General features: G+C 41.9%; 1 protein-coding gene across 3 annotated transcripts; it reads left to right on the plus strand.

Moving 5' to 3' along the window:
* The first annotated feature begins 4,409 nt into the window (after positions 1-4,409).
* Positions 4,410-25,862, plus strand: Slamf6 (SLAM family member 6). Of its 3 annotated transcripts, XM_051186293.1 has the most exons (8): positions 4,410-4,724; positions 16,169-16,519; positions 20,034-20,297; positions 20,725-20,835; positions 21,229-21,258; positions 22,173-22,249; positions 23,660-23,731; positions 24,576-25,862. In XM_051186293.1, exons 1-8 carry the CDS (start codon positions 4,640-4,642, stop codon positions 24,612-24,614), a joined length of 1,029 nt encoding a protein of 342 aa, XP_051042250.1. In that variant the 5' UTR covers positions 4,410-4,639; the 3' UTR covers positions 24,615-25,862. The 3 variants fall into 3 exon arrangements, with proteins under 3 accessions (XP_051042250.1, XP_051042251.1, XP_051042249.1); XM_051186294.1 differs by lacking the exon at positions 23,660-23,731; XM_051186292.1 differs by lacking the exons at positions 23,660-23,731; positions 24,576-25,862 and having other exon boundaries at positions 22,173-23,064.
* Positions 25,863-25,877: the final 15 nt, after the last annotated feature.

The raw sequence follows: 25,877 nt of genomic DNA on the forward strand, positions 1-25,877 counted from the left end.
AAATTTTATTTTTTTTAACATCCTGCAACAAAACAGTGTCTTCAGTTGTGGAAAACTCAGCATCTAGTTCTGACATGTAGCTAATAGCAGTGGCAATACCTTATATTTTATGGGGATCCTCATGGACCTCCCCGATTAATAATTGCTTAAGAGGTAATATACTCCTGCTACACATATCTTTTTTTATCTCAACAACTTTGTGTTCCTAGAAGTGCCTTTTCCCCACCCACACAGGATGAATTCTTCAAACTTTTTACCTATCATTTTTACTGGCCTTCCAGATGATTCTCCAAATCTGTAAGACATGCTGTTTAGCATTACATAATGAATCCTTTTAAAGAGGGTGGGCAGGTGTGCTGGAGAGATGGCTCAGGGGTTAAGAGTACTGGCTGCTCTTCCAGAGGTCTTGAGTACAATTCCCAGCACCACATGAGGGCTCACAACCATCTGAAATAAGATTTGATGCCCTCTTCTGGTGTACAGGCATACATGCAGATAGAGCGCTTGTATGCACACAGAGGGTGGGCAGGGCCTCTGAAGGTCCATTGCTGTCTCTTCTAAGCAAATGCTAATTGGTCTTGGAATTCAATCTAGAAGTATAATTTTTAACATTGGAGATATAGCGTTAAAAATACCCCATCACTTGTGTCAACTGTTTCTTCAAAACACAGTTTATGGGTGGAGATACCGCATTATTTAGATCTTAATCATCCATAACCACTATAATCTATATGCCATGCAGTGTCTCATCCTGGAGAACTACACACCTCCCCAACCATGATAGGCTCCAGGCAGTGATAGTCAAGCTTCCCTAACTGTTCATATAAGCCATCTCATTGGGAATGGTTTCCCTTACACTGCCTCAAACTATGTAGCGTATGTCTGAAAGAGAAAAATCCATAATATATCTCAATTTCTCACTTCCACAATATCAGGCTGATCCCATGCCTTCCTCTCCCATGTCCCATGACCTCCCAAGCCAGGCTGTGGAAAGTTCTTCTATTGCTTATTTACAAATCTCTCCCAGCTGAAGCATTTGAGGGACCAAATATTCCCCCGACTGACATCATCTCCTGGGCTAAGAAATGATGAAGGCTTCTCTATGCATACTGAATCACAGATGTTTCCTTCTTATGTATTAAAAGTCAGGCCTGAAGGATATCTTCTGTCACTTCTGCTTCCTTCCTTCATTCCTCACTATCTGATTCTTCCCACGGATCAAGACTTTTGGGTTCCAGGAAGGGTTCTCTAGCCCAGGTCTAACGAATTCTCTTAACTGCCTGGAAAAAAAAAAAAAAAATGCAAACCCATCCTTCTTATCCCTCCTTTCCTGCCAAATCAGAAGGCAATGTAGAAAATAGCATCCGTGTGTCTCTTTATTTTGTTTTATTATTTTACATATAGATCCCAGTTCCCTCTCCCTCCCACCCTACCATGTCCCCAAACCTCCCCCATCTCATTCCGAACCCACTCCTCAGGGAGGGTGAGGCCTTCCAGGAGGGATCATCAAAATCTGTCAAGTTAATTGGGGTAGGGCCTAGCCCCTCCCTCATGTTTCTAGGTTAAGGGGGTATCCCTCCACGGGGAATGTGCTCCCAAAGTCCTTTCGCGCATCCTGGTTCCACTGTCAGGGGCCCCATAGACTTCCCAGGCCTTCTAACTGAGACCCATGTTCAAGGGGTCTGGGTTGGTCCAATGCTGGTTTCCCAGCTATCAGACTGGAGTCCATGAGCTCCTTCTTATACAGGTCAGCTGTCTCTGTGGGTTTCTATAGCCTGGTCTTGACCCCTTTGTTTATCACTTCTCCCTCTCTGCAACTGGATTCCAGGAGTTTGGCTAGTGTTTTGCTCTGGGTATCTGCTGTTTCCATCAGCTACTGGATGAAGGCTCTAGGATAGCATATAAGGTAGTCATCAATCTCATTATCAGGGAAGGGCATTTAAAATAGCCTCTCCATTATTGCTTATATTGTTAGTTGGGGTCGTCCTTGTAGTTCTCTGGACATTTCCCTAGTGCCAGATTTCTCTTCAAACCTATAATGGATCCCTCTATTATGGTATCTCTTTCCTTGCTCTCCTCTATTCCTTCCCCAACTCAATCTTCCTGCTCCCTCATGTCTTCCTCTCCCCTCCTCTTCTCCCCTTCTCTTTCTCCTAACTCCCTCTCCACTCACTGCCTCCCCACTCCAATATACTCAGGAGATCGTGTCCCTTTCCCCTTCTGTGGGTGACCATGTACGTCTCTTTCAGGGTCCTCCTTGTTTCTGAGCCTCCATGTGTCTCTTCTATTGCAATCCCCTCCTCCTGCCAGCAGTTCCTTCTGAGCAGAAATGTTATCCTCAATTACATCTCTTATGGCATCCAGCAGAGACCAAGTGTCTATTTCTATGACTTGCTTATAATCACATGCCATATGTGGGATTCTGGGATTACAAAGATTCTCTAGTCCATCAGCCACCTTGGGGGCATTCCTATGTTTGATTGACAGACTGCATTCATAAAAGGGGCATGCCAACCATACCGCATAGAGGAAGATAGGGTTTCCCCTCAAAGATGTTCCCCTTCAGTTGCATGTTTTATTCATATCAGAGGACATCACACAAGCCACCACAGGAAGGGGGCACACTGTCCCATACCACAGGGAAAGAGTAATCATATCAGGATTGCCCAATGGATGCTCCACCCACAGTAGGGTCAGTCACTATTGCATGTACCTCACCTGTAGCAGGGAGTCATGCAACCCTCCCTCTCAGATTTGAACAAGTATTTCTATTCACTCCAGATCTCCAGATGGGACATTGACAGCAAGACAAAGAAACAGCCCCCACTAGGTCTAGGTTAGTTCATTGGGGTTACTGGTGAATGGGTGAGGGGTTAGCTGTCATAGGGGTGGTCCAAGGCATTTGCATACCTGATAAGCCCACTGTCAAAGCACCATCAATGACATAATAGTCTCCTACATTTCAAAGGTCCCACCACCCCCTCTGAGTCACCACACTGGAGACCAAACCTCCAACATATGAATCTTCTGGGGTCAGAACTACAGGAAGTCTTTAAATAAAGGACCTGAGCAATACGACAAGCCAGTAGGATCTGATAGACATCACAGAAGATGCCACAGACAAGGTGAACATTTTCTCAAATGCATAGACAGCTCAAAATACAAATTTACCTACACTTTTTTAAAATTAAAATTATACAAACTCTTTTTTAAAATGTATTCTTCTCTTATGTATTATATCCCCACCACAGTCTCCCTCCCTCCTCCCCCCGCCCAGCCTCTCTCCCCACTACTCCTCCATTTTCCTTCAGAAAAGGGCAGGCCTCCCAGGGATATCAACCAAATATGCTGTATCAAATTCAAATAAGACTAGGCACCTCCCCTCATATTAAGACTTGGCTAAGCAAAACAGGCATAGGACTGAACCAGGATCCCCGAATACAGGGGACAGTGGTATGGCTTGGGGTATACATGAAGTCACTGGCAGTGGGACCAAGATCTAACTATAATGTGTAAACAGACTTTGTGGAGCCCATTCTCTATGGAGAGAAACCTTGCTCAGTCTAGATATGGGAGGGTACCTTGGTTCTTCCTCAACAAGGTTATGGGACAGACTTAGGGGAGGCTTAACCCTCTCTGAGAAGCAGATGGGAGGTGGGATGTTGGAAGGAGGGGAGAGTGGGAGGAGAGGGAGGAGGGGAACCTGGGATTGGAATATAAAAAATTAATTAATTAAAAAAAAAAGAAAGACTGAACTAGGCAACCCAGTAGGAGAAAAGGCATCCTAAAATCAGGCAAAAGATTCAGAGACAGCAGCCCCCTCTCTTTCCACTCCCATTGTTAGGAATCCCACAAAAATGTAAAGCTCAGCATAAATGTATGCAGAGGGTCTGGCTCAGTCTCATGCAGGCTCTCCAATTGTCACTTCAGTCTCTGTGAGTCCCTGTGAGCCCTGAATTTTCTTGAGGTGTTCCTGACCCATCTGGCTCCTACAATACTTCCCATCTTCTGCAGGATGCAGAGTTCAGCCTAATGTTTGGCTGGTGGTGGGTCTTTGCATCTGTTTCCATCAGTTGCTGGATGAAGCCTCTCTAATGACGATTATGCTGGGTACCTGTCTATGAGTATAGCAGAGTATCATTAGGAATTGTTTCATTGACTCCCCACCCCCCACCCCCAGACCCCCAACTCCATAACCCCCCACCCCCTCATCCCCCCACCCCATTGTATTTGGTTCTATCCTAGGTCTCTGAGCTATCCAGCCTCTGGTTCCTGGACCTCCAGGCAGTGTCAGACGTGGGCTTCTTCTTGTGGCATGGGTTTCAAGCTGGCTCAGCTATTGGTTGGCCACTCCCAGTTTATGTAACATCTTTACTTCAGTACAGCTTGCAGGCAGGACAAATTGTAGATCGAAGGTTTTGTGGCTGGGTTGGTGTCCCAGTCCCTCCTCTGGAAGTCCTGGTTGCAGGAAGTGGCCAATCCAGGCTCTATATACCCCATTACTAGGAGTCTTAACTTATACAAGGCATTTCTATAAGCTATGTGTGAAAGTGAAGATCGATAACCAAAGGCTGACTAACACAGGAAGAGTTCTCATCACCAGAGGAAAGGGAAGTCTCAGTGACAAGCTGGTCAAAGGATGGTTGTCTCAAGGGCTCCAGCGCCTGACTCCGCTGGTCAGATGATGGTCTGGCTGTTTCCACTTGTCTTCTGCCTTGGCTCAGGTAAATGTCTGTGGACACTGATATTGTTGCTGAGTGGTTCCCTTCTTTGGGACAGCTTGCTAGTCTAAGTCATCTAGATCGTGCCAACTTTCTCTGTCAGCGACTGAGGAAGTTCAAGGTGGTTCATAGCAAACTGCTTCCCTCAGACTGCAGGGAGACTGATTTGGGGCAAAATTTCAGCTGGGCATGACTGAAAGGGAGTGTTTTCTGGGCATGGGAAACGAGTCTTTGAAAGTCAGGACTGTTTGTGACCAACATGTTGTGGTACAAAAATAAGTTTAAGGAGGAAAAAAATTTTCAGCGTTTTAACTGCTGTTATATTGTGTAACTTCAGGGGGATTCATTATCTTTCCTGAACTTTGCTCTTCAACCAAATACTGAAAACCCAGAACTGCAGTTAGGAAAGGTTTGGCTGAGTCTTTGTTTCTTTTCGCTGCTGTTACAATGGAGAGTTTGAGAAACCACAGTAGCATCTGGGCTGAAGTGTACTGTTCTAGGAAAGGATATCAACCGCTACTAACTCAGACCTAACCCTGGGGGAGTTCACTGGGGGAAAAAAATTGGCTAGATATTAAACATGCATTATGTTTAGAAGTCATATGGCATGTGTATGAATTTATTCTATTTATAGCTTCATGTTAACACAGGGAACTGAGTCTATGATAATTTAAATAACTTGTCAAAATCTCATTAGCCAGCAAGAGTCTGAAGAACAAAACAAAACAAAAACAAACAACAAACAAAAAACAGTTGACTTGACTAAATCTATCAGTAACACAAGAAAGATCAAGACATACTGCAGACATAGAACTAACTAGATTAATTAACAACAGCACTAAGAGGAAAGGAAAATTCATTAGGTCATTTAACAATGACTCAGCACTGTAGTAGTTTCAGGAACTACATCAGGACCTAAGTCAGCAAAAGTTCTGTTCTTATGGAATTAACATCTTGGCAGGGAAGATAAGCTCAAAACAAGTAAAATGTGCACTGACTAGCAACAAATAATTTGAAGAAATGAGTGAGAAAGAGAAAGAGATAGAGGGGGGGAAGTACCATTGCAAACAGGACAGTCAAATGGAGGAAGAGGTAGGATGGAGGACTAGCCACAAGGAGGAGGGTCAGCTCCTCTTTGGATCTGCTTTATGGTATCAGTGAGAGGAGAGTCCTGAAAGCAGCTAGATACTGAGGCACAAGGCTAAGAATAGAGACTTAGTCAAACTAGGGAGAACAGAAAAACAAGGACAGAACCCTGGGAAACACATACAAGATGCAGAAAAAGATGAGAATTAGTGTACTCGCATCCGTGTTGCTGCTTCCTGACCTGGGACCAAGCAGCAACTTGAGTTTTTAACCTCACGTTTAAATTTTCAGGGAAAATGAAAATTTCTGAGAGTTCACTTCTTAATATCCCTCTTCCATATCTCTGTGGATTCTTCTTATAGCAAGCCTGTGAAATGTGAGGCTCAGTCCCCATGTTTGGATGAGCAAAGGTACAGCGCCTAAGTAACAGCTCACTGCCACACAGCTGTGGGAGAGGATGTAGAGTAAGAACACAGTTGACTGCATCTGCAAGACACAGATGCAGGTGGTCAGAAACCACTTGGTGGAGCGGAACTGTGGTTGCTGGGGTGGAAAGTGGAGCATCTGGTTCCAAAGTAAAACTAGGTAGGACCCCAAAAACAAGGGGACTGCTCTGGACTGGGAGGTGAGGAAGAACTTTCTGGAACAGGTGAAAATGATGTGCAGTTAAGTAGGGAAGGGGTCAAATACAGAAATATGGGAGGGTGAGGGGAAATGTATAGGGGAAGAGTTTGGAATGAGTGAGGAAAGACAAGACCACTGTAGCAAATGTGTAGGACAAGATGCTCTCGAGAAGATGGAGAGAATGACTCACTCACTACAAGCTTTCAGGTAGAGACACATCCTGATTCAATTAGGAAACTTAGCTCAAAGCTAAACCATGTTGGAAATCTAGTCTTATTTCCTTTTGTGTGCATAAATGAGTGTTTAGTTATTCTTGTGTGTTTACAAACAGGTGGGAGCAAGTGGGGGGCATCCAGTGAGTGGTTTAAATAACTGCTTCTCTCTCTTCCTTTATTTCTTGAAATAGGCCTCTCAATGAACCCAAAGCTGGCTCATTTGGCTAGGCTGACCGAACATTAAGCCCCAGGGCTCTTTCTGCCTCCCCAGGGCTCTCCTTGCCTCCCCAGAGCTGAGATTACAGCACTGGCTTTACGTTAAATTCACCTGGCTTTGTACTTGGAAATCTGAACTCAGATTGCATGGCAACAAGCACTTTGCCAGTTCTTGCATCACCTCAACCCCCTTCATTCTCTTTTAACTCATTTCCTTGGGGGCAAACCCAACTTACTATGTAACATGACAGTTGTACTCTTTGATGCGCAGCAGCTGTGATTACCAGCACAAGACAAGCACAAAATTAGGCCTAACAACATTCTGTCAAGGAGATGGAGGAGACCGATCAGGCCCATCCCCTCCCTCCGGGACCTTTAAGTGGTTAATGGTTTGTTGGGGAGGGAAAGACTTTTTCCTCAGTGGTGTGGCCACTTGTCAGATGTCCTGGCATCTGTACATAACTCCTGTAAGCAACCCTAAGAAACTCATTGGCTCATCAGAGAAAAAAAAGGAAAGAAAAATAGAAGGCGGGTTAGTTTAGAAGAAGGAGATTAACAGGAGTGAGAAGGGGCCAGAGAGGGTACTGTGGGTAAATATTATCAAAATATACATGTGTGAAAATACAATAAAACCTAGTACCACATATAATTAATAGATCTTAGCAAAAACTTTTTTTTAATAGTCCAACATCCAGGTGTGATGGTGCATGCTTTTAATCCCAGTTTAGGATACTGAGGCAACCTGGGCTACACAGCAAACCAAAATAGGAAAACCCTAAAAGCAAAATAATGGTAATGGTTGTAGATGAAATCAAGCTCCCTGGTGGACCTCAGCTACTTCTCTAATTATCCTTTCTACATAGGAATTCGTCAAACATAGATATATATATATATATATATATATATATATATATATATATATATATATATATCTTGAGAATTTTATTAGACTGGAGACTCTGAGAGGAAGCTGTAAAATCTGCATTTCTAACAAACTCCCAGGTGCTATCAATGTTGCCTGCCCATGGACCACACCTTGAGTAGCAAGTTTCTGAATTGTAGTCACACTGAAATTAGTGCCAGAGGAAACCAGGAATTAATTCTTTGGGTGGGTATGAAGGAAGCAGATGCAGGTACTCTGAGGCCCAGGGAAGAGCAGCAGGTGGATGTGTAGGTAGAGGAAAAACATGTGGGCCGGCTCCCAAATCTTCCCTTCTACCCTCTCCCCTTCCTTCTTCCATTTATTTTGCAGCTAAGGATCCGACCTACAGCCTCAAGCATGCTATCATTCTGCCACTGAACTACACTGGCCACCCTTGTTCTGAAATTTTTTGAGTCAAAAGTGTGTATGGTTCTACTGATAACAGATTGTTTTGTTGTCTAATGACTCCCCTCCCCCACCTCCCAATACTATTTTTTACAACAATCTGCATGTTCAAGTCGTTGTTTTACCTCATCAAAGACAGGCTGCTGTTTCACATCTTGTTGTTATGCTCAAAAACACATGACTTTCCATTGCTCAGACTCTGTGTTCTGTCCCCACTGTAATCTCTAGCTTTCTGCTCCTCACACCTCTCCGCTTTGGATCCCTCACTCCAGATCTCAGGTTGTTTCCGTTGCTCGCCATAAGGCCTTTCTTTTTTAATTTTCAAGATGAAATGTGCATGGCACACATCCTGTAATCATCAAATCTATTGTTTCAAAGTATCCATCACTCAAAAAGAAAATTCCAGGCTGGGCATGTAGCTCAGTGGTAGAGTTTGTGCTTCCTATCCTTTGGATCAAACCTGACAGAGAGAGAAGTCTGTTCTTCACCTCCCATTTCTTCCTGTCCCCATCTCCTAAGCCAACCCCAATATGCTTTCTGCATCTATTGAGCAACTAAATGAAAGCATACAATGGCTGACCTATTATGTCTCATCTAATAGAATGTTAAGGATCTGCTGCTAAGATATGTGTCCTAACACTGATACACATTTAAAAAAAAAAAAAAAATTTGACATAATATTTACCTTTTTTCTTTCATTACTTGTGTTTTGGTATCATATCTAAGAATCTATTGTCAAATTCAGGATCATTAATAATGACCCTTGTGGTTGTTTATAGTTCAAATCCAGAGTTTTATTGAATGCTAGGCAAGCATACTGCCACTAACTAGATCCCTAGCCCAGCCCTTAGGTTTTCTTCTATAAGTTTTATAGATTTAACTCTTAACTGGTACTTAAAATAGTTTGAGTTTTGTTGAGACAGGGATTCACTTGTAGTCTTGGCTGGCCTAGAACTTGCTATGTAGAACAGGCTGGACTAGAACTTACAGAGATCTTCCTCTCTGCATCCAAATGTTAAGACCAATGGCATGTGCTGCCACATCCAGGTGCAGTTTAAGTTGATGTGAGAAACAGGAACTTAGCTTCATTCTTTTGTATCTAGGTATCCATTTGTCCCAATGTCTTTTCTTTCTTCCTTCTTTCCTTTTTTCTTTCTTTCTTTCTGTTTTTTTTTTTCTGTCTTTTTTGCATAAGGATAGCAAACTAATTCTTTAATTTTTCACATTTGGAAATATTTAGCTTCCTGAAGGTGATTGTTTTATAACTAAAAATAATGGTATGGTAAAGACAACTAAGTAATTGAACAATTACTTAGTATCAACTTTTTTCATCTTAAAAACTAAAAGTAAAATAATGAAAAAAATGATGCTAGGATCTTGTATATATGACAGAACATGTGGCATTTGTCTTCCTCAGTCTTCATTATTTCATTCAAGAAAATTTTAGTTCTGCTCACTTTCCTGAAATTCTCATAATTTCCTTTTTCTTTATAACTAATCAATAAAAATTCTAACATATATATATATGTATATATATATATATGACATTTTAATTATTCATTCGTCTATTAATGGTTATTAAGGGTGAATCCATTTCCTAGCTATTGTAAACACAGTATCAGTGAGTATAGCTGTGTAGGTTCTCTGTGGTAAGATATGGAATCCTTTGGTGTATATACCCTGAAGTGGTATTGGTAGATCATATGGCAATCCTATTTTCAGTATTTTTGAGTATACATTTACATTCCTACTAATAATGGATGAGACTTTCTCATTGCCCGTATCTTCACCAACCTTTGTAGTCATTTGTATTCTTCACGTTAGCCATCCTGCTTGGCCTGAAATGGAATCTCAAAATGGTTTTAATTTTCATTGCCCTCATGGGAGAAGATATTGAACACTTTTTAAAGTGTTTATTAGTATTCTGAATTTCTTCTTTTGGAAAATTCTCTGTTCGTTTCCACAGCCCATTCTTTTATTAGGTTGTTTTTTGTTTTGGTTTGGTTTGGTTTTCTTTAGTTCTTTCCATATTCTAGATATTAATCCTCTACTGGGATATATGGCTGATTTTCTTCCACTATGAAAGCTGCTTTGACATTTTATTAATAAACTCATTTGCTATACATAAACTTTTATTTTCTTTGTAAGTTCCACACATCTCTACAATGTTCATTGGTCACATCCATTCGACACTTCCTCTGTCCCCCCCCACACACACACAAACACACACTTTACCTCCTTCTCAGCTTCAGGTTATCCTTTTCCTTCTTTTATTCAGGCTGTCATTAATGACTCTCTGAGTCCAATTAATGCTGCCCATATGCATAGCAGTGTGGCTATGCCCAGGGACATGAACAACCTACTATCAGCCACATCTCCAAAGGAGGGTGACTCTCCCTCAGCAGGCAGCCATCAGCTGCCGTTAGCCCATCTGATACATGTGAAACTTCAATGCCTTCTCTTCTGCAGGTAACCACAGTTGCTGTGAGTAGTTATATACAACAACGCTTTCATGTCTAGAAGTCAGTGTTTCACATCTTTTGCTCTTTTCTCTCCCTCTTCTTTGAAGTCCCTGAGCCTTGGATGGTGAGAAGTTAATAAAATTGATCACCCAGAGTTATTTATACCCAGTACTTTGGCCAATCATGAGTCTCTGCATTAACTACCTGTTGCAAAAAGAAGCTTCCCTGACCAAAGTTGAAAGCAGCATAAATCTGTGGGTATAAACACAAATGTTTAGAACTCAGTTTGACAGAATGAACACTTAGCAAAATGCTAGCAAACAATAGTTGGTTCCCTCTTCCTTTCCCAGGACCTATGATTTCCCCCATCAAAGTCTTCTAACCATGTTAACATACCAGGTACAAAATCTTTCCTGTGTAACGGGCCTTACATCTGATCAGAATAACCTTTCATGCTATAACTGAACCAGAAAGCATATCTTGGCCACATGTCAGTGTTGCAGTACTCAGGGTCCAACAGTGGAAGAGACCACTGATATCTGTTCTCCTCTAGCAGCTTGCATGGCACCTTCTGGCACTATGTAAGTTAGCCAGCAGGCAGAGAGTGCCCTGCTAAGTTAGCAGTTGATTTCTCTATGTCCTGTATCCCAAATAAGTGGGATCTTTGGCAATAGGGTCTTACCATGTTGTTTTGGGGGACAACCAAGAGCAATTTCAATAGCCAGTGTGTTTGAGTCTCCTCTGGGGCCTCCCTAACCAATAATTCATATGGGGTATCTGCCTAGAACTGAGCTGTTTTGTGGGGTGTTGTTGCTGTTTCTGTAACCCTTTGAGATGCCTGCTGGGATGTTGACTGATTTTGTTGGCTTGATCTTGTGCAAGTAACCACAGCTGCACTGAGTTCATTAGTGAAACTGTAATGTCACATCTACAAAACATCATTGCACAGCACCCCTCTGCATTCTCTGTCTCCAATATTCTTTCCACATTATCTTCCCTGAAATTTCCTGAATCTTGTGGGGTTGAAATAGATGTCCTATTTAGGGATGAGCATTCAACAGTCACTTAGTCCCACCATTTGACTCTGAGTCATTGCATTAACTGTTGCCCATGTCAGAAGAAGCTTCTCTGGCCAAGATTGGTACAAATCTACGTACTCCTAGCTATATTGTTCTTTTGGATGCTATTATAAGTGGAAATCATTTTCTTCATTTCCTTTATAGATTGTTCTTCATGCTAGTGTTGAGAAATACAAACACTAGTTTTTGTTGGGGTTTTGTTTTTGTTTGTGGAGACAGTTTCTCTTTTTGTAGCCCTGGGATCCTAGAGCTCACTATGATGACTAGGTTGGCTTTGAACTCACAAAGATTCACTTGCCTTTGTCTCGAGTGCTGAGATTAAAGCAATGAGCTACCACACCCAGCAAAACTGGGTGTATAACCTCATGCTGTTGTTCAGTTTAGTTTGTTGATATTTTGTTAAGGATTTTCCCACATTTAGTTCCACGGTGGTTTTCATATTGGAAATACATATTTCCAATGGTCTTAGGAATGCCCAACCATAAATTTATTTTTGTTGCTACTTCATAACTGTAATTTTGCTACTGAACAGTATCTTAGTTCCTAAGACCATCAGAAATATGCATTTTTCAAAGGTTGAAGCCCACAGGTTGAAAACCACTGGAGAGTTAGGATATTTTGTTTGTTTGTTTTCTTTTTCTTTCTCTTTCATTACTTTTCTTGCCTGATGTCTGTGGCTTTGTCAAATTTTTGACTTGAGATCTTCCTTCTTTCTTAATGTGAGAGCATTTATAGCTTTTGACACTCCTCTGTTCTGTGCTTTTGCTGTATCCCTAGGTTTTAGCTTACTGTGCTTTCATGTCCACACCTCTCAGGATACAGTTTAACTCTACTCTGGTTTTCTCTTTAGTTCATTGACTGTTTTAGACAATGAAGTTCACCAAGGGCTCTTGCTATCCTAATGGCCACCTTTCCTGCATCCCAATCCACCTAAAAGTTCTGCTCTATATTTCTCTTCCTTTCTCTGTCAACTCGCTCAATAAATCCATTTGCCTGGGAAATAAAATATTCCACTGTATCCTTTTGGCTATGAACAGACCTAAGTCTTCTAGGTTAGAAACACCAGGGTTTCTTGTGAATTTTGATTCTTCTTCAGAGCCATCTTAGGCCTGCCTATGCCATATGCTTTCTAAAACACTCTTTTCCACATACTTTTCTACTTCTCCAAAGTACATGTACTAATACTTTACAAAGTTAACTCTCAATGTTCAAGTGACCCATTAAGACTTTCTACATTCTAATTTCAGTCTAGACAGCTTTCACTGAATACTCTGAAGCAACTTCTGGAGAAATAAAAAGCTAAGCCAGACATTGTGTTCCCAGAACATGTCATCCATTGGGTAGAACATAAAAAGTATGAGATAATGTTCCCAGGTTTGATATCACCAGAAACTGTCAGCACCCTCTCCATAGTTCAAGTGGTCCTCCATTGGTTTGTAGAGTGCCAACAGGATGCTTTCTATCCATCCTCTCCCACCAACATTCCAAGTAGCCTGCCACAGCCAGAGGCACCATGAAGTGTCTTTCCAACTTCTGCTCTTCTATTCTGATTCCAGCCTTCCATATTTACTGCCAGCAGAGCACATGGATATCTCAGAACATTAGTACCCACACCAAACGTGTTGGCCCAGAGTGATTAAAAAAAAAAATCTGTGTTTCCTCTGGGCCAAACCACTGTCACCTGGTGGTCTTTTGAACATACTCAGTAACTTCTGATCTTCATGCACTATAAGTTTGTTGGCTCAGATCTGGTTTTAGACTTGCAGGGAACTATTCCTTCTGTTCCTTCTGTCCATGCACCTCTCTACCTTCAATACAACTCCCCTTTCCTCCCCCAGTGAAAACTTCCATGAATATAAGCAGAAGTGAACAGGTATTTCAGCTACCTTTCAAAGATAAATAACAACTTATCAAGTAGAAATGAAGGGGAAAGCATTTCAGACATAAATAACATCAGTGCAAAGACAGCAGAATCATTGAGGAAATTTACAAATTGCTGAGCAATGGGAAAGTCCCTGTTATTCAAAATCTTCCTACAACATCATATTTTTTTGGCTTGCTCCTTCATTACTGTCCCTGGTCCATCATTCACTATTCACAGAGCACATTCATACCTCCATCAATTCATTATTTGTTGACTTGAAACTGTGCTAAACAGTAAGAGTACACAGGAAACAACATAGATGATATAATAGCAGTACTCAGACAATGCAGAGACAAACCTAATTCCAAGTCAATGCCTATCCACCACATCATAGCTACTCATTCACCTGTCAGTCTTCTCTGACAGACAGCAAACCAGCAAATCAAGACTTGTTCATACATACAACATATGGATTTCACAGATCTAGATCAGAAGCAGACATATGAAGGGGAATCAATAATATGGTCTTGATGCCATGATTTCTAAATTTTCACCTGCTAAATTAACACAAAACTAAGTAAATAGCAGAATACATTTATTCTCTTTGACAAAAACTAATAATCCAGGCATAGAGACACATGCCTGTAATCCTAGGCCTCAGGAGTCTAAGGCAGAGGATTGCAAGTTTGAGGCTAGCCTGGGCTATATATAAGACCTTGTCTCAGAACCACAACCACACACACACACACACACACACACACACACACAAGAAAAAAGAAAAAAAAACCTAATCATTTTGATCTATAAAATCAAGAGAACTTAAATAATATGCTAGGCAGTGGGAGGAAGAGTCCCTGGTGAGTCCTAGGATTTCTAACAGTACAGCCCTGTCTTACTTGGTTTTAATTTTAAATAAACAGAATAGTACTTGAGGGAGTCTTTTGAACTCCAGACTCTGCTTGCTATGTTTTACTCATGTGATTCTGAGAGGGAAGAGAAGTCAAAATGACAAATAGCCATGTGTCAAAAGGCTGATGGGAAGCACAGTGTAGGAGGGGATGTGTAGCAGCAACACAGATGTGCCTGGAACATATGGCAATTCAGGAAAGAAAGCAGAAGTGCCAGGTCATGCAAGAGTTGAGTTAGTGTTTCAGGATTCTCTGGGCCACCCCATAAATACACACACATATGCAACTCTTCCCTAGAAAATAAGACACCCGTCCCCCAGAAAGCTGACATCATAATCAGGTTTATTTGTTGACTGACAGCCAAACATTTCCACAGATCCTATCATGTGTCAAACACTGTGCTTGAAAATGAGCATAATCACTGTGTGACAAATAAGCAGATCTCTAGAAAACAGTAATACGTGCTAAGAACTTGCATTGCTATGAACATAGATTAGCAAGTGTCCTTGTGGTTGTTATATGTGCATGTGTGTGACAGTCGTGTAGCTTGGTCTTTTAGTAAGGCTTTTAACAGTGAGAGCAGGACCTCTCTCTGGCACTTAGCTGGCTTTTGGTAACCCATTCCACCATGCTGGATTACCTGGCCCCACCTCCGTGCTGCCTCACTTGATGCGCCATGCTTTGTGCAAGCCCATGGGAGGCCTGTCCCTTTCTGAATGGAGATGAAGGAGTTATAGATGGGGAGCAGGGATAGTTGGGAAAAGGCAGGGGACAGGAGGAGAGAAGGAAAGGGAAACTGGTTGGTATGTAAAAATAAATGAAAAACTGCTATGTAAATTTAAAAAAAAATTTTTAAAGAATTTGGCCCTGACTCTGAAGATGCATCCTCTTTTAAGAGTTGTAATAACAGGACTGGAGTGATGACTCAGCAGTTAAGAAAGAGCATGGGTGCTCTCTCAGAGAACTCTAGTTTGATTCCCAGCATCAACATGGCAGCTCACAACTGTCTGTGACTCCACTTCCTGGGAGTTCAACTCCCTTTTCTGGCTCTGCTGTTTTTTAGATGGACAACCAAAAAAAGTTAGTTAACCTCTCTATATCTCAGTCTCTTTGTCCATAAACAGACATTTTTAATGGCCTCAAAGACATGTATCAACATCAAATGAAATAATGCAGACAAAGAACTGTATATGCAGTATCCCTATTATTGACTCTCTGGGTTGCAAAAGCATGCTACATGGACAGACATTAGGTAAGTTGTAAATGGCTGTCATGACAGTACTGCCATCAGCAAAGACTTGAGATTGTTGGAGTTTGTGTCAAGGAGTTAATAAAGTTCATTATTCCTCTCACAGATTGGTGCCAAAAGATTTCAGTGACTAAGGTCACAAAAGTATGACCAGTCAGGGTGGAAGTAGACCATGGGTCAGGATCATCTAACTAGACCAATTGCCTGTTGACCAAAACTCCCAGATATTTTGCTGGAGGTGGAGATACTGGAAGTCTAATTGCCCACCACAACACTTCTAACCCTTTTTATTCCCCCATAACACCTCTAGCTTTCTTCCAAAGAGCTTAAACAGACTGGCAGAATTAAGAGAAAGGATACAGGAATGGAAGGGGCTTACTGGGACAGCTTTATAGCCTGCTCCTTCTTCATTTACAGGGAATGAAGTTTCACAAAGCACCCAAAGCCCAAAGGTGGTGAATGGTGTCCTAGGGGGGTCTGCAACTCTTCTTCTGGAGCTTCCTGCAGGAAAGGAGACCAGTGTCATCGTCTGGCATCATGAAGCAGAAGCATCACAGGTCACTGCAATCCTTATCGTCCAGCTAAATAAGTCTGAAACTCCACACATCATCAAAACTAATCCAAAGGAGGGAGAGCGACTGAGCATCACCCAGTCCTACTCCTTGCAAGTCAACAACCTCACAATGGCAGATGCAGGAGTGTACAAAGCACAGATAACCACAGAAGACTCTACACATGACTTCTCTATTTATACACTGAGGGTCTTTGGTGAGTCTGAATACAACATTTAATCACATATAAACTGAAAACAAATCCAAGTAACATATGTCAACCCTGTGTGCCAACAAGAGTGCACTGTGGCCTAGTGATAACAAGGATGGCATTTGGCATCACCATAAGATCCAGAAGTAGAACAGTTTGATTACGCTGCACCGCTAAATAGCAACAGGGCTGAGTTAGAAACTTACATCTTGTGACTCTCTACACCAGTCAACTCACTTCCCCTTTCAACCGGAAATGTAGAGTTAATAGACGCATCCACAGGCAGTGAGATGGCTCAGTAGGTAAACGTGCTTGCTACCAAGCCTGATGACCTGAGTCTGATTTCCAGGGCCCAAGTGGAAGGAGAGGACAGACTCCTACAAGTTGTCCTCTGACCTCTTTATGCATACCATAGAACTCATGTACACAGACACACACACATACACACAGAGACACAGAGCGACAGAGACACACAGAGAAAAATAAAAGTAAATAGTTAAATTAACTAAATATTATTTTGTCATGCTGGTACACACTTTTAATCCCAGCACTCCCCAGGGACAGAAGCAGGTAGATCTCTTGTGAGTTCAAGACCAGATGAGTGAATTCCAGGACAGCTAGGGAACTATGTACAGAGAGCTTTTCTCAAAACAAACAAACAAAAAATAAATAAAAATTAAAATTAAATGTCATTACATTTTTAAAAATAAATATATGAATTGGGCTCCATACTAGATAACTTTAAAGACCACTGAGATGCTGTAATTTTTATTCACTGCAGAGTCCACAAGATCTAAAATTCATTTAGAGTCTTCTGGCTTAAGATGTAGAATTCTTTAAAAGGCACCATTAAAATAAAATGTCTCCACAAATTGGTTACCCTGTAACCTTTCTATTCCCTGCATATTTGATGACTTTGCCTTGTTACGCTGGTCAAAGTGACGTCATTGAAAGATGACACTGAACAAGAAATTTTTCTGAGCCAAGTAGCCTCAGAACAGTGTATTTGATTCCTCAAGTAACCAGAACAAAATTTCACAAGTTTCATGGCCTAAATAACATGAATCTACTCTTGCGAAGTTCTGGGTATGGACTGAAGGCCATCTGCTCTTTGTGTCTCTGCTCTGGTTATTATAGATTCCTTGGTGTTCCTTGGCCACCTCTTTATGTCCCATCTTCTGTCTGTCTCAGACATCCCTCTGCTTATCTCTTAGACAGACACTAGTCATTGGAAAGTCAGGGGTAACTTCCTCAACTAGTTTACAGAAAAGTTGCACAGATCCTTTATTCAAGTAAGATAACACAAGTCTGGATTTAAGATATGGGTGTCTCTTTAGGGATATCCTCGTTCCAGACATTACAGTCAGGATCACCTGGCTAATTTGTGATAGTCAGATCATTACCAGATTTCTGAAGAGAACTGACACGCATGCAGCAGAACACCTGAGCATAAATGCTGCCTGCCAGGCTCTGTCCCATGTGCTGGGACACCAGTCTCCTGACACTGTCAGAACACTATGTCTATAGCAACCAGACTCCTTACACTTATTGATAACCCATATTCAGGGCTGCTTGGAACACCTTCCCTTCACAGACTCAGACGCACAAAGATATGTGAGCTGTGTCCTAACATTCCCCTCACCCATGAAGGAATTTCCAAGGATAAAATACAGCTTTTGTTCCTCAGACACTGACTATGTGCTCTGTATGTGTTAAGATAGGGATAATGAGCTGGGTGCTGGTAGCACACTCCTTTAATCCAAACACTTGGGGGACAGAGGCAGGATGATCTCTGTGGGTTCGAGGCCAGCCTGGTCTACAGAGTGAGTTCCAGGACAACTCCCAGAGCAATACAGAGAAACCCTGTCTTGAAAAACCAAAAAATATTAAAAGAAAAAAAGAAAGAAAGAATAAAAACTTGATATCTTTTAGATCATTTGCAATTAATTGGGAGTAGCTGACTAGAGTTTAGTGTTGTACATGATGGCATGTTATGTTTATTCATTAAATAACAAGATTTATTGCCATGGATAATGTACAAAGCAGTCTACTATGCAACTGGAAAACATCAGTGAGCAAAACAAAGGTAGTTGCCCTCATGAAACTTACAGTATGCTGTGAGTGCTAAGAATAAGAGGATTGGGGCATCGGTGGCGCCAGAGTACAGGCTAGGTAGGAGTCATGGTGCTAGGGACCAAAACTAGGCCCTTGAGCAAACTAGGAAAGTGCTCTGTCACTGAATGTACAACAGGCCCAAGGAATCATTTTAGAGGAAGCAATCAGAATAGGCCTCATGGAAAACATGACCTGACCTTTGAGTCAACATCTACTGATGTTAAGAGAATAGACATGTGAATATCTGGAGGAAGAGCCATCCAGAACAGATAACGAAGTTCATGTGTGCTCAAAGAGCATCCCTCAAGAAGGCTGAACATCAGTCCTCAGAATCCACATAAATATCTGGGAGTGATGGCTAACATCTGTAATCCCAGCTCTAAGGAGGAAGAGACAGGAAAGCCCCTGGAGCTTGTTGGGCAGCTATGCTTGACCAACTAGTGGTAAGCTCCAGGTTGGATGAAAGACCCTGTTCCAAAATATAAGGCAGAGAATGATAGAGGAAGACATGCAGCATCAACCTTTAACCTCCACATGCATGTAAGCATGTACCCATACACACATGCACACGTACTGCCATATACACACATATGCACACACCGAAAGAAAAGGCAGGACGGTAGAGGATGTTTCTCACAGGTTGATGAGCAAAGCCAGGTGTAGCAGACTTTTTGGTGGGCCATCAACCAGCACCCAAATCATGACTTGGAGACGTACTAGCTATGAATGCTCAGCCTTATCATATACTTGTCCCTCTCGCTCTTATAACTTACACTTTGCCTCGGAGCTTTTTATCTTTCCGTCTGTATTTTCCACTTTCACAGTTTCTCATGTCTGGCTGTGACTGGCAGCTGCCTGACTAATGGACTCTGGACATCTCCCTCGTTCTCTTTTCTCTTCTCTCTCCTCTCTCAAGCCTAGATTTTTCCTCCTTCTTGTTTTCTCTGCCTGCCATCCCCACCTATCCCTCTCCTGCCTACCTATTGGCTGCTCAGCTTTTTAATTAGACCAATCAGGTGCCTTAGGCAACCAAGCTGAAACAAATGCAACACATCTTTACATGATTAAACAAATGTAGCACAAACAAATGTAACACATCTTTACATCGTTACAAAATGTAGCAGAAACAAATGGGACACACCTTCCTATGTTTAAAGTAATATTCCTAGTTAAAATATTTCACAACAATCATGTGGTTTTTTTTTTTTTTAATATGCATTATGTTTGGCCTGCATGTATGTCTATGTGAGAGTGTTGGATCCTAGACTTACAATAAGTTGTGAGCTGCCATGTGAGCATTAGGAATTGAATCAGGATCCTCTAGAAGGGCAGTCAGTGCTCTTAACAACTGAGTCATCTCTCCAGCCCAAGCCATGTGTCCTTAACTAAGGTCTTTTTTACACAGAACAACTGAGTAACTTAAAAGTTACCAACCATACTCGCCTGTTTGAGAATGGGACCTGTGAGATCCACCTGACCTGTATTGTGGAGGATCCAAAGCATACTGCCTCAGTTGGGTGGCGGGACTCAGGAAGTATCTCTTTAGGGAAACCAAATCTCACTGTCTCCTGGGACCCGAAGAATTCCAGTGATCAGAGTTATACCTGCCAAGCTGAGAACGCTGTCAGTAATCTGTCCGTCTCTGTCTCTGCCCAGAGTCTTTGCAAAGGTAACTTCTGCCTTGGGTCTTTCTGGTAGCTTCAAGCAGCTATGTAGTGTGATAGCATGGATTCACAGCCAATGTGAGAGCCTAGACAGTGGCGGTGGGAGGAGCCAAACTCCTGTAGGAGAGGGACAGGCAGGCTCTAAAACTATGCCTCTCATTAGTCTCCCTCTTTGCCTCCACTAAGTCCTCTTCCAAGAGCAAAGCCTCAGGAGCCAGGATGGCTTTCTCCCTCCCCCAGCCAGACCCTACCTGTCCTGCCTCCAGAAGGGACCCCAGAAAGACTGACAGGGCCCTGAACTGGGAGTTTAAATGGCCATACCCAGTCCCTGTAGGCAATCCAAAAGAGACTCAAAAGAGGCCTAAAACAAGCTCAGAGGATCCTCAATTTATGTGTACTAAGAAGATCCACTTCTCTTCTTCTTCTTTTCAGGTGTTTTACCTAAGAAAAATCTACAGTGGCATCAAATGTTTATAATTGTTGGTACTTTGCTGGTTATGGTCATTGTGTGCATATGCATGTGTCTTTGGAAGAAAAAAACAGGTAAGTTTTTCTTCAGCCTTTTTCTATCTCCTCTAAGACTGCAAGTGTTTAGGGTCTGGGACCTCTGGTTGCCAAGGGCTAAAGGGAGGGTGGACATAACCTCTGGCTAAATGAGTGCATTGGGATGACGCCCTGGGGAGTGACCAGATGTCTATTAATATTTCAAGGGAAGTGACTATTGAGAAAAGTGGACACATTTGCAGGATACATTTGCTCAACTGCCCTTCATTTGGGACCTGTTACCTGCATCCTCTGGAAAGATGCTTGTTAGGAAAGGAGGGAGAAAGGCTTCCCTCACTAAAGTCATGCATTTCAGGGTTTTTTTTTTTTTTTTTTTTTTTTTTTTTTTTGTTGTTGTTGTTGTTGTTGTTATTGTTTTGTTTTGTTTTTCAGGTTCTCTTTTTTTGGCTAGTCAACATCCAGGTAAGCATCCATGCTCTTAATTACAAATGAAAGAGGAGAGAGAGAAGGGCTGGCCACAGGGCTGAAAGAAAACAGAACATCACTGTTCAGCTGGACCCTATGGTATCAGAGAGACGGATTTGTCACAGTGAGACCTGTAGAGTTCCTCCCAAGCATGTGAGGGGCACCACGGTTTTCTATGGCAAGGTCAAGATCACTTACTTCCTTTCTGAGGGAGAAAATAAGCCCCAGTGAAAGGATCCATAAACCACATAAACCATCCACTGTCACCCAGCTGGTTTCAGACAGAGATAGGGCTTGAGCAGGAAACACTCAAAACCAGGCTCCATGACTGCACCATTGATGTTCAGCCAAGGTTTAGACCTCATTGGATAGACACTGTTGGAAAAGAAAGCATGGTAAAGAGATGCCGATGCAGACTCATTTTCTAAGTCTAATCCTGTGGGTGATAGTTTCAAGACACCATTATTGAAGAAGGGCACAAAGTCGGGTCAGAACACTTCCTGTCCCACTGCTTTCTGAGTGGCTTTGGACAGGTCTCCCGGGCTCTCTTGAACCTGCAGTTCTTCATCTCTAAAACAGTCAGATCTGTCACACTGTCTCCAGAGATCCCATGGGTGGTGCTCCTTAGTCCTTTAAGTGTTGAACATGAGGGAGTCACTTGAGACTGTAAATCATATGAACATGGTCAACTCACCCAAGAAATGAGGTTAGGAATAGACCACATGAAAGTTCTTGTTTAGCTCAGAATCCCAAAGACTGGAGATGAAGAGAAGTACTTAAGGAAGAGCAAGCTATAAACAACTGCTTTGGGGATAAAAAGTATTCTAGAGATCAGCAAGACCCAAGGTCCTGTGGGAAGAAGCCCTGCAGTCCTACCACCCATAACCATACCTTTTTCGTGTTAACCGTAGATTCCTCCCAGAACACAGATTCTCCAGGGTCTCCGGGGAACAATACTGTGTATGCACAAGTCACTCATCCTATGCAGGTAAGTCCCTTCCACTCTGTCATCCATCATTGTTACTATTATGCTTACTCACAAACTTGTCACCGTGATCATCAACATTCATTACTGGAGAAAGCAACCACGGGGCTGATCATCCCAGTGTCTGCTATGATCACCCTTAAGGGAATGTTTATTCTTTTACTTTATTCCCAGTATTCTCTAACTCTTCAGTGTTCCAGTAGGTCTTATCCCTTCTGGGTAGGGACAACCTGCTTGTAAGTACAAATTAAATATCCTCCCTTTCCCTTACTGAATGTAGCATGACACTCAATGAACACATGAATAGATCGGAGGAGATTATACCCTAGGAGGAGCTGTCGTCCAGATAGAGGGGTGCTAGGAGAGCCTAAAGTGGTATCTCAAGAGACATGGAGGGCAAGAATCATAACCCCTCCACAACAAAAAGAACTAAAGCAAGAGAACTCCCACATAATAGGATGGCCTTGGTCAAGCACCAGGAAACCCTCTGTCCCCACTACCTAGGATGGAGATGATTGTGTGGACACTTTTCAGGGTAACTAGACAGACTGGGTAGCTGGTCCGCATGTTTTCTGAAATAAGCCAAAAGATTGTGACATTCTTGAAATGACCCAGCTTAAAGCTTTGGATTCCCCAAGCAAACACTCCTGGCCAAGCTCATCACAGGCTTTATGGGAGTAGATCCCTAAAAGAGAAGACAATAAAGGCATTCACACCACTTACTCAATTGCCATTCCCAACTCCTGCTGGGAGCAAGCTCTCTAACAAACCCAAAATACTAATGGCTAGCCCATTTGCCAACTTCTTTAAAATATATACGCATGTATGCGTGCGTGCGTGCGTGCGTGCGTGCGTGCGTGCGTGTGTGTGTGTTGGAAAGTTTCTGGGTCCTTAATTATTCTCTAAATATTAAAACCAGGAATTCCTATACTTCTAATTCCCAAGCTTGACCACAACGTGGTGACTGGACCATTAGAATAACAGGGATAAGTGGAGCAGGCAAAGAGGATGGCTCCAGTTATAGCTAATAAATACTGAGACAAAAGATATGTTGCAATAACTGTCTGGCATGTAAGTTCTTACAGATGGGAGAAGCAAGCATAGAGTCCAATACAAGACAACAATGTTGTTGTCCCTTCACACACAACCACAATTCTGTTGGTCTCTAGTTGGGAACTTTGCATTGATGGGATGTTGTTGCTCTTCTATTTAGGTTGCTTTTCTACTTCTCAAGAAATGTTGCTAAAACGTCACAGGTTTAAACTGGTAGTCCCCACCTCCTCTTGGCATCCACTTCTTTCTCATCACACTGCCTTCCCCAAAAATATATGTGTGCACATCCCTCTTATGTCTCTGTGAGAGTCAAATGCATAAAACTCTTTTTTGTTTGTTTGTTTGTGTGTTTGTTTACAGGAAATGGAAACCCCAAAATCTATAAAAAATGATTCTATGACAATTTACTCCATAGTTAATCATTCCAGAGAGGTAAATCCATGGCTGTTTTATCTTCTTTCATTTTATAAGCATGAATGCCTGTCTAATATATGTCTGTGGTTTGTGCTTATGTGTGTGAGGATAGGAACCACCCCATCAGTCCCCTCCCCTACCATTCTCTATCTTACTTCCATTAAAGAGTGCCTCTCACTGAACCCAAAGCTAAACCTGTGGCCAGAAAACCCAAACAATCTCTCTGCCTCTGCCCCCTAAAGTGCTGACATTACAAGCATATGCACAGCTTTTTACATTGGGGAATGGGGACTTGAACTCAAATCCTCATGCTTGCTCAGCAGCCATGTTCTTGCCAGCCCCTATGTTCTTGTACTTTTTTTTTACTCCTCTCCAAAACCTATAATATTGCAAATAAAATAAAAGGTCCATTTTACAGATGTCCAAATACCACTAGGGAAAAAAAAAGTCTTGGGACATTACCAAAATGTAAAAAGTTATCTTGGGGCTGATGAGAGAACTCAATGGGTAAAGGGCAATTTTCACCAAGCCTGATGACCTGAGTTCAATCCCCAGGACCCATATTGTAGGAGATAACCAACCCCCACAAGTTATTCTCTGTACATACATTCATACATGCATGCATGCACACATACATACATACACACACATACAACACAAAATAAATAAAGTGATGAATTTTTAAATATCTTGTTTTAGGCTACCTATTATAATTACTCTACTTGTTTTTTAATGTAATCCTACTTCTTGCCATCAATAGCTCTACTATCTGACCAGCAGGGCTTTCATGTCCTCTCTGTAGCAATGGAAGTAGGCTATGGCCTACCTACTAATCTACTTCTTTCTCTCCTCATAAAACAAGCCCATTTCTCCCAGGATGAATACTCTTAAGGACATCTAGTAAGTTGGTGGAGGACTTTAAAGGAATTCATAAGGAACGCATCTACTGACCCTTTAGAAGAGAACAGAAAAGCCTGGTTTCCTACTGGCAATGGAATCTGGATATCCAGGGTTATCGTGTCAGACTTGGTCCTGCATACACAGATCAGATGCTTGGAGAGTACCAAGATCTCCAGTGTGGAAATTCCATAACTGCCTTCCAATCTACTCCAGGACAAATCCTGTTTTGGATAACACACCTACATATTGTTTTCTCTTTGATAACTAAACAGAGTTTTGACTAACAGGTTATAATTCTGCAGGTAATTATTTCTCTCCTTCTAGAAGGCAAGTAGGAGGTAATTGGTTGGAAATAGAGTGTGATGTTTTTGTTTAGTGTGTAGTGTCTGGCGTTGGATGGGTCCACACTCATGTCCTACAAATCATTTACTAGACAGACAGGCCTCCTGGGATGTTTCCTGTTATTGGTGCTTGGATCTCATAGCCAAAAAATAAGAAGAGGACATTGCTAAAGTCAGGAATCAAAACCATCACTGATTACAGCCTCTCTATCACCAAGGCCTATAGCCTCTACCTCCAACGTACATTAAACATGTCTATCTCTTTCCAACTTGTAGATCATCATCCTAAATCCAACCCTCCCCCATCTGGAACCTGAATACACCAACCACCTCTAAATATCTCTTCTAGTTTTTCTCTTGTCTCCCTGCAGCCCATGGCCCAAAAGACAAACAGTATAGACCAGCTCTTTCTCTGACTTGCTCATAACCAAGCAGACTCCTCATGTCACTATGAGTCTAAGCCAGTCTCCATGGCCCAGGAAACTCTGCTAGCCTTACTCTCTCCATTCTCTATTTGGCCTCTGTGATCTCTCAGCTCCGCTTTGCAAGAAGAACATTCTCTATATTACAGTGATTTACATCTGCCTCAAGGCCCTTCCTGTGCCTGTGGGTTCATCCTATTCTTTATATTTCTATTTAAACACTTCAGATTCTGGAAGAGATCTTCCCAGGGCACTCTACCTGAAGTAGGTTTCCTTATTATTCTCTCAATCTTCCATGTTGTTTATCATGTCATTGAATATTTATTTTTAATATCTGTTTCCATCATTAGAGCATAAGTTGTTGGGATCAGAAACAATAATTATTTTATTGCTGGTACATTGTGTTAATTAATTACATTGTGTTAATTAATACCTAGCACATTATAAGTGTTCAAACAGTATTTTAATAAATGAATGTATATGTAATGGGTTTGTGTGAAA

Source organism: Phodopus roborovskii, unplaced genomic scaffold, assembly GCF_943737965.1.
Source record: "Phodopus roborovskii unplaced genomic scaffold, PHOROB, whole genome shotgun sequence".
In the NCBI taxonomy this organism is placed as follows: Eukaryota; Metazoa; Chordata; class Mammalia; order Rodentia; family Cricetidae; genus Phodopus; species Phodopus roborovskii.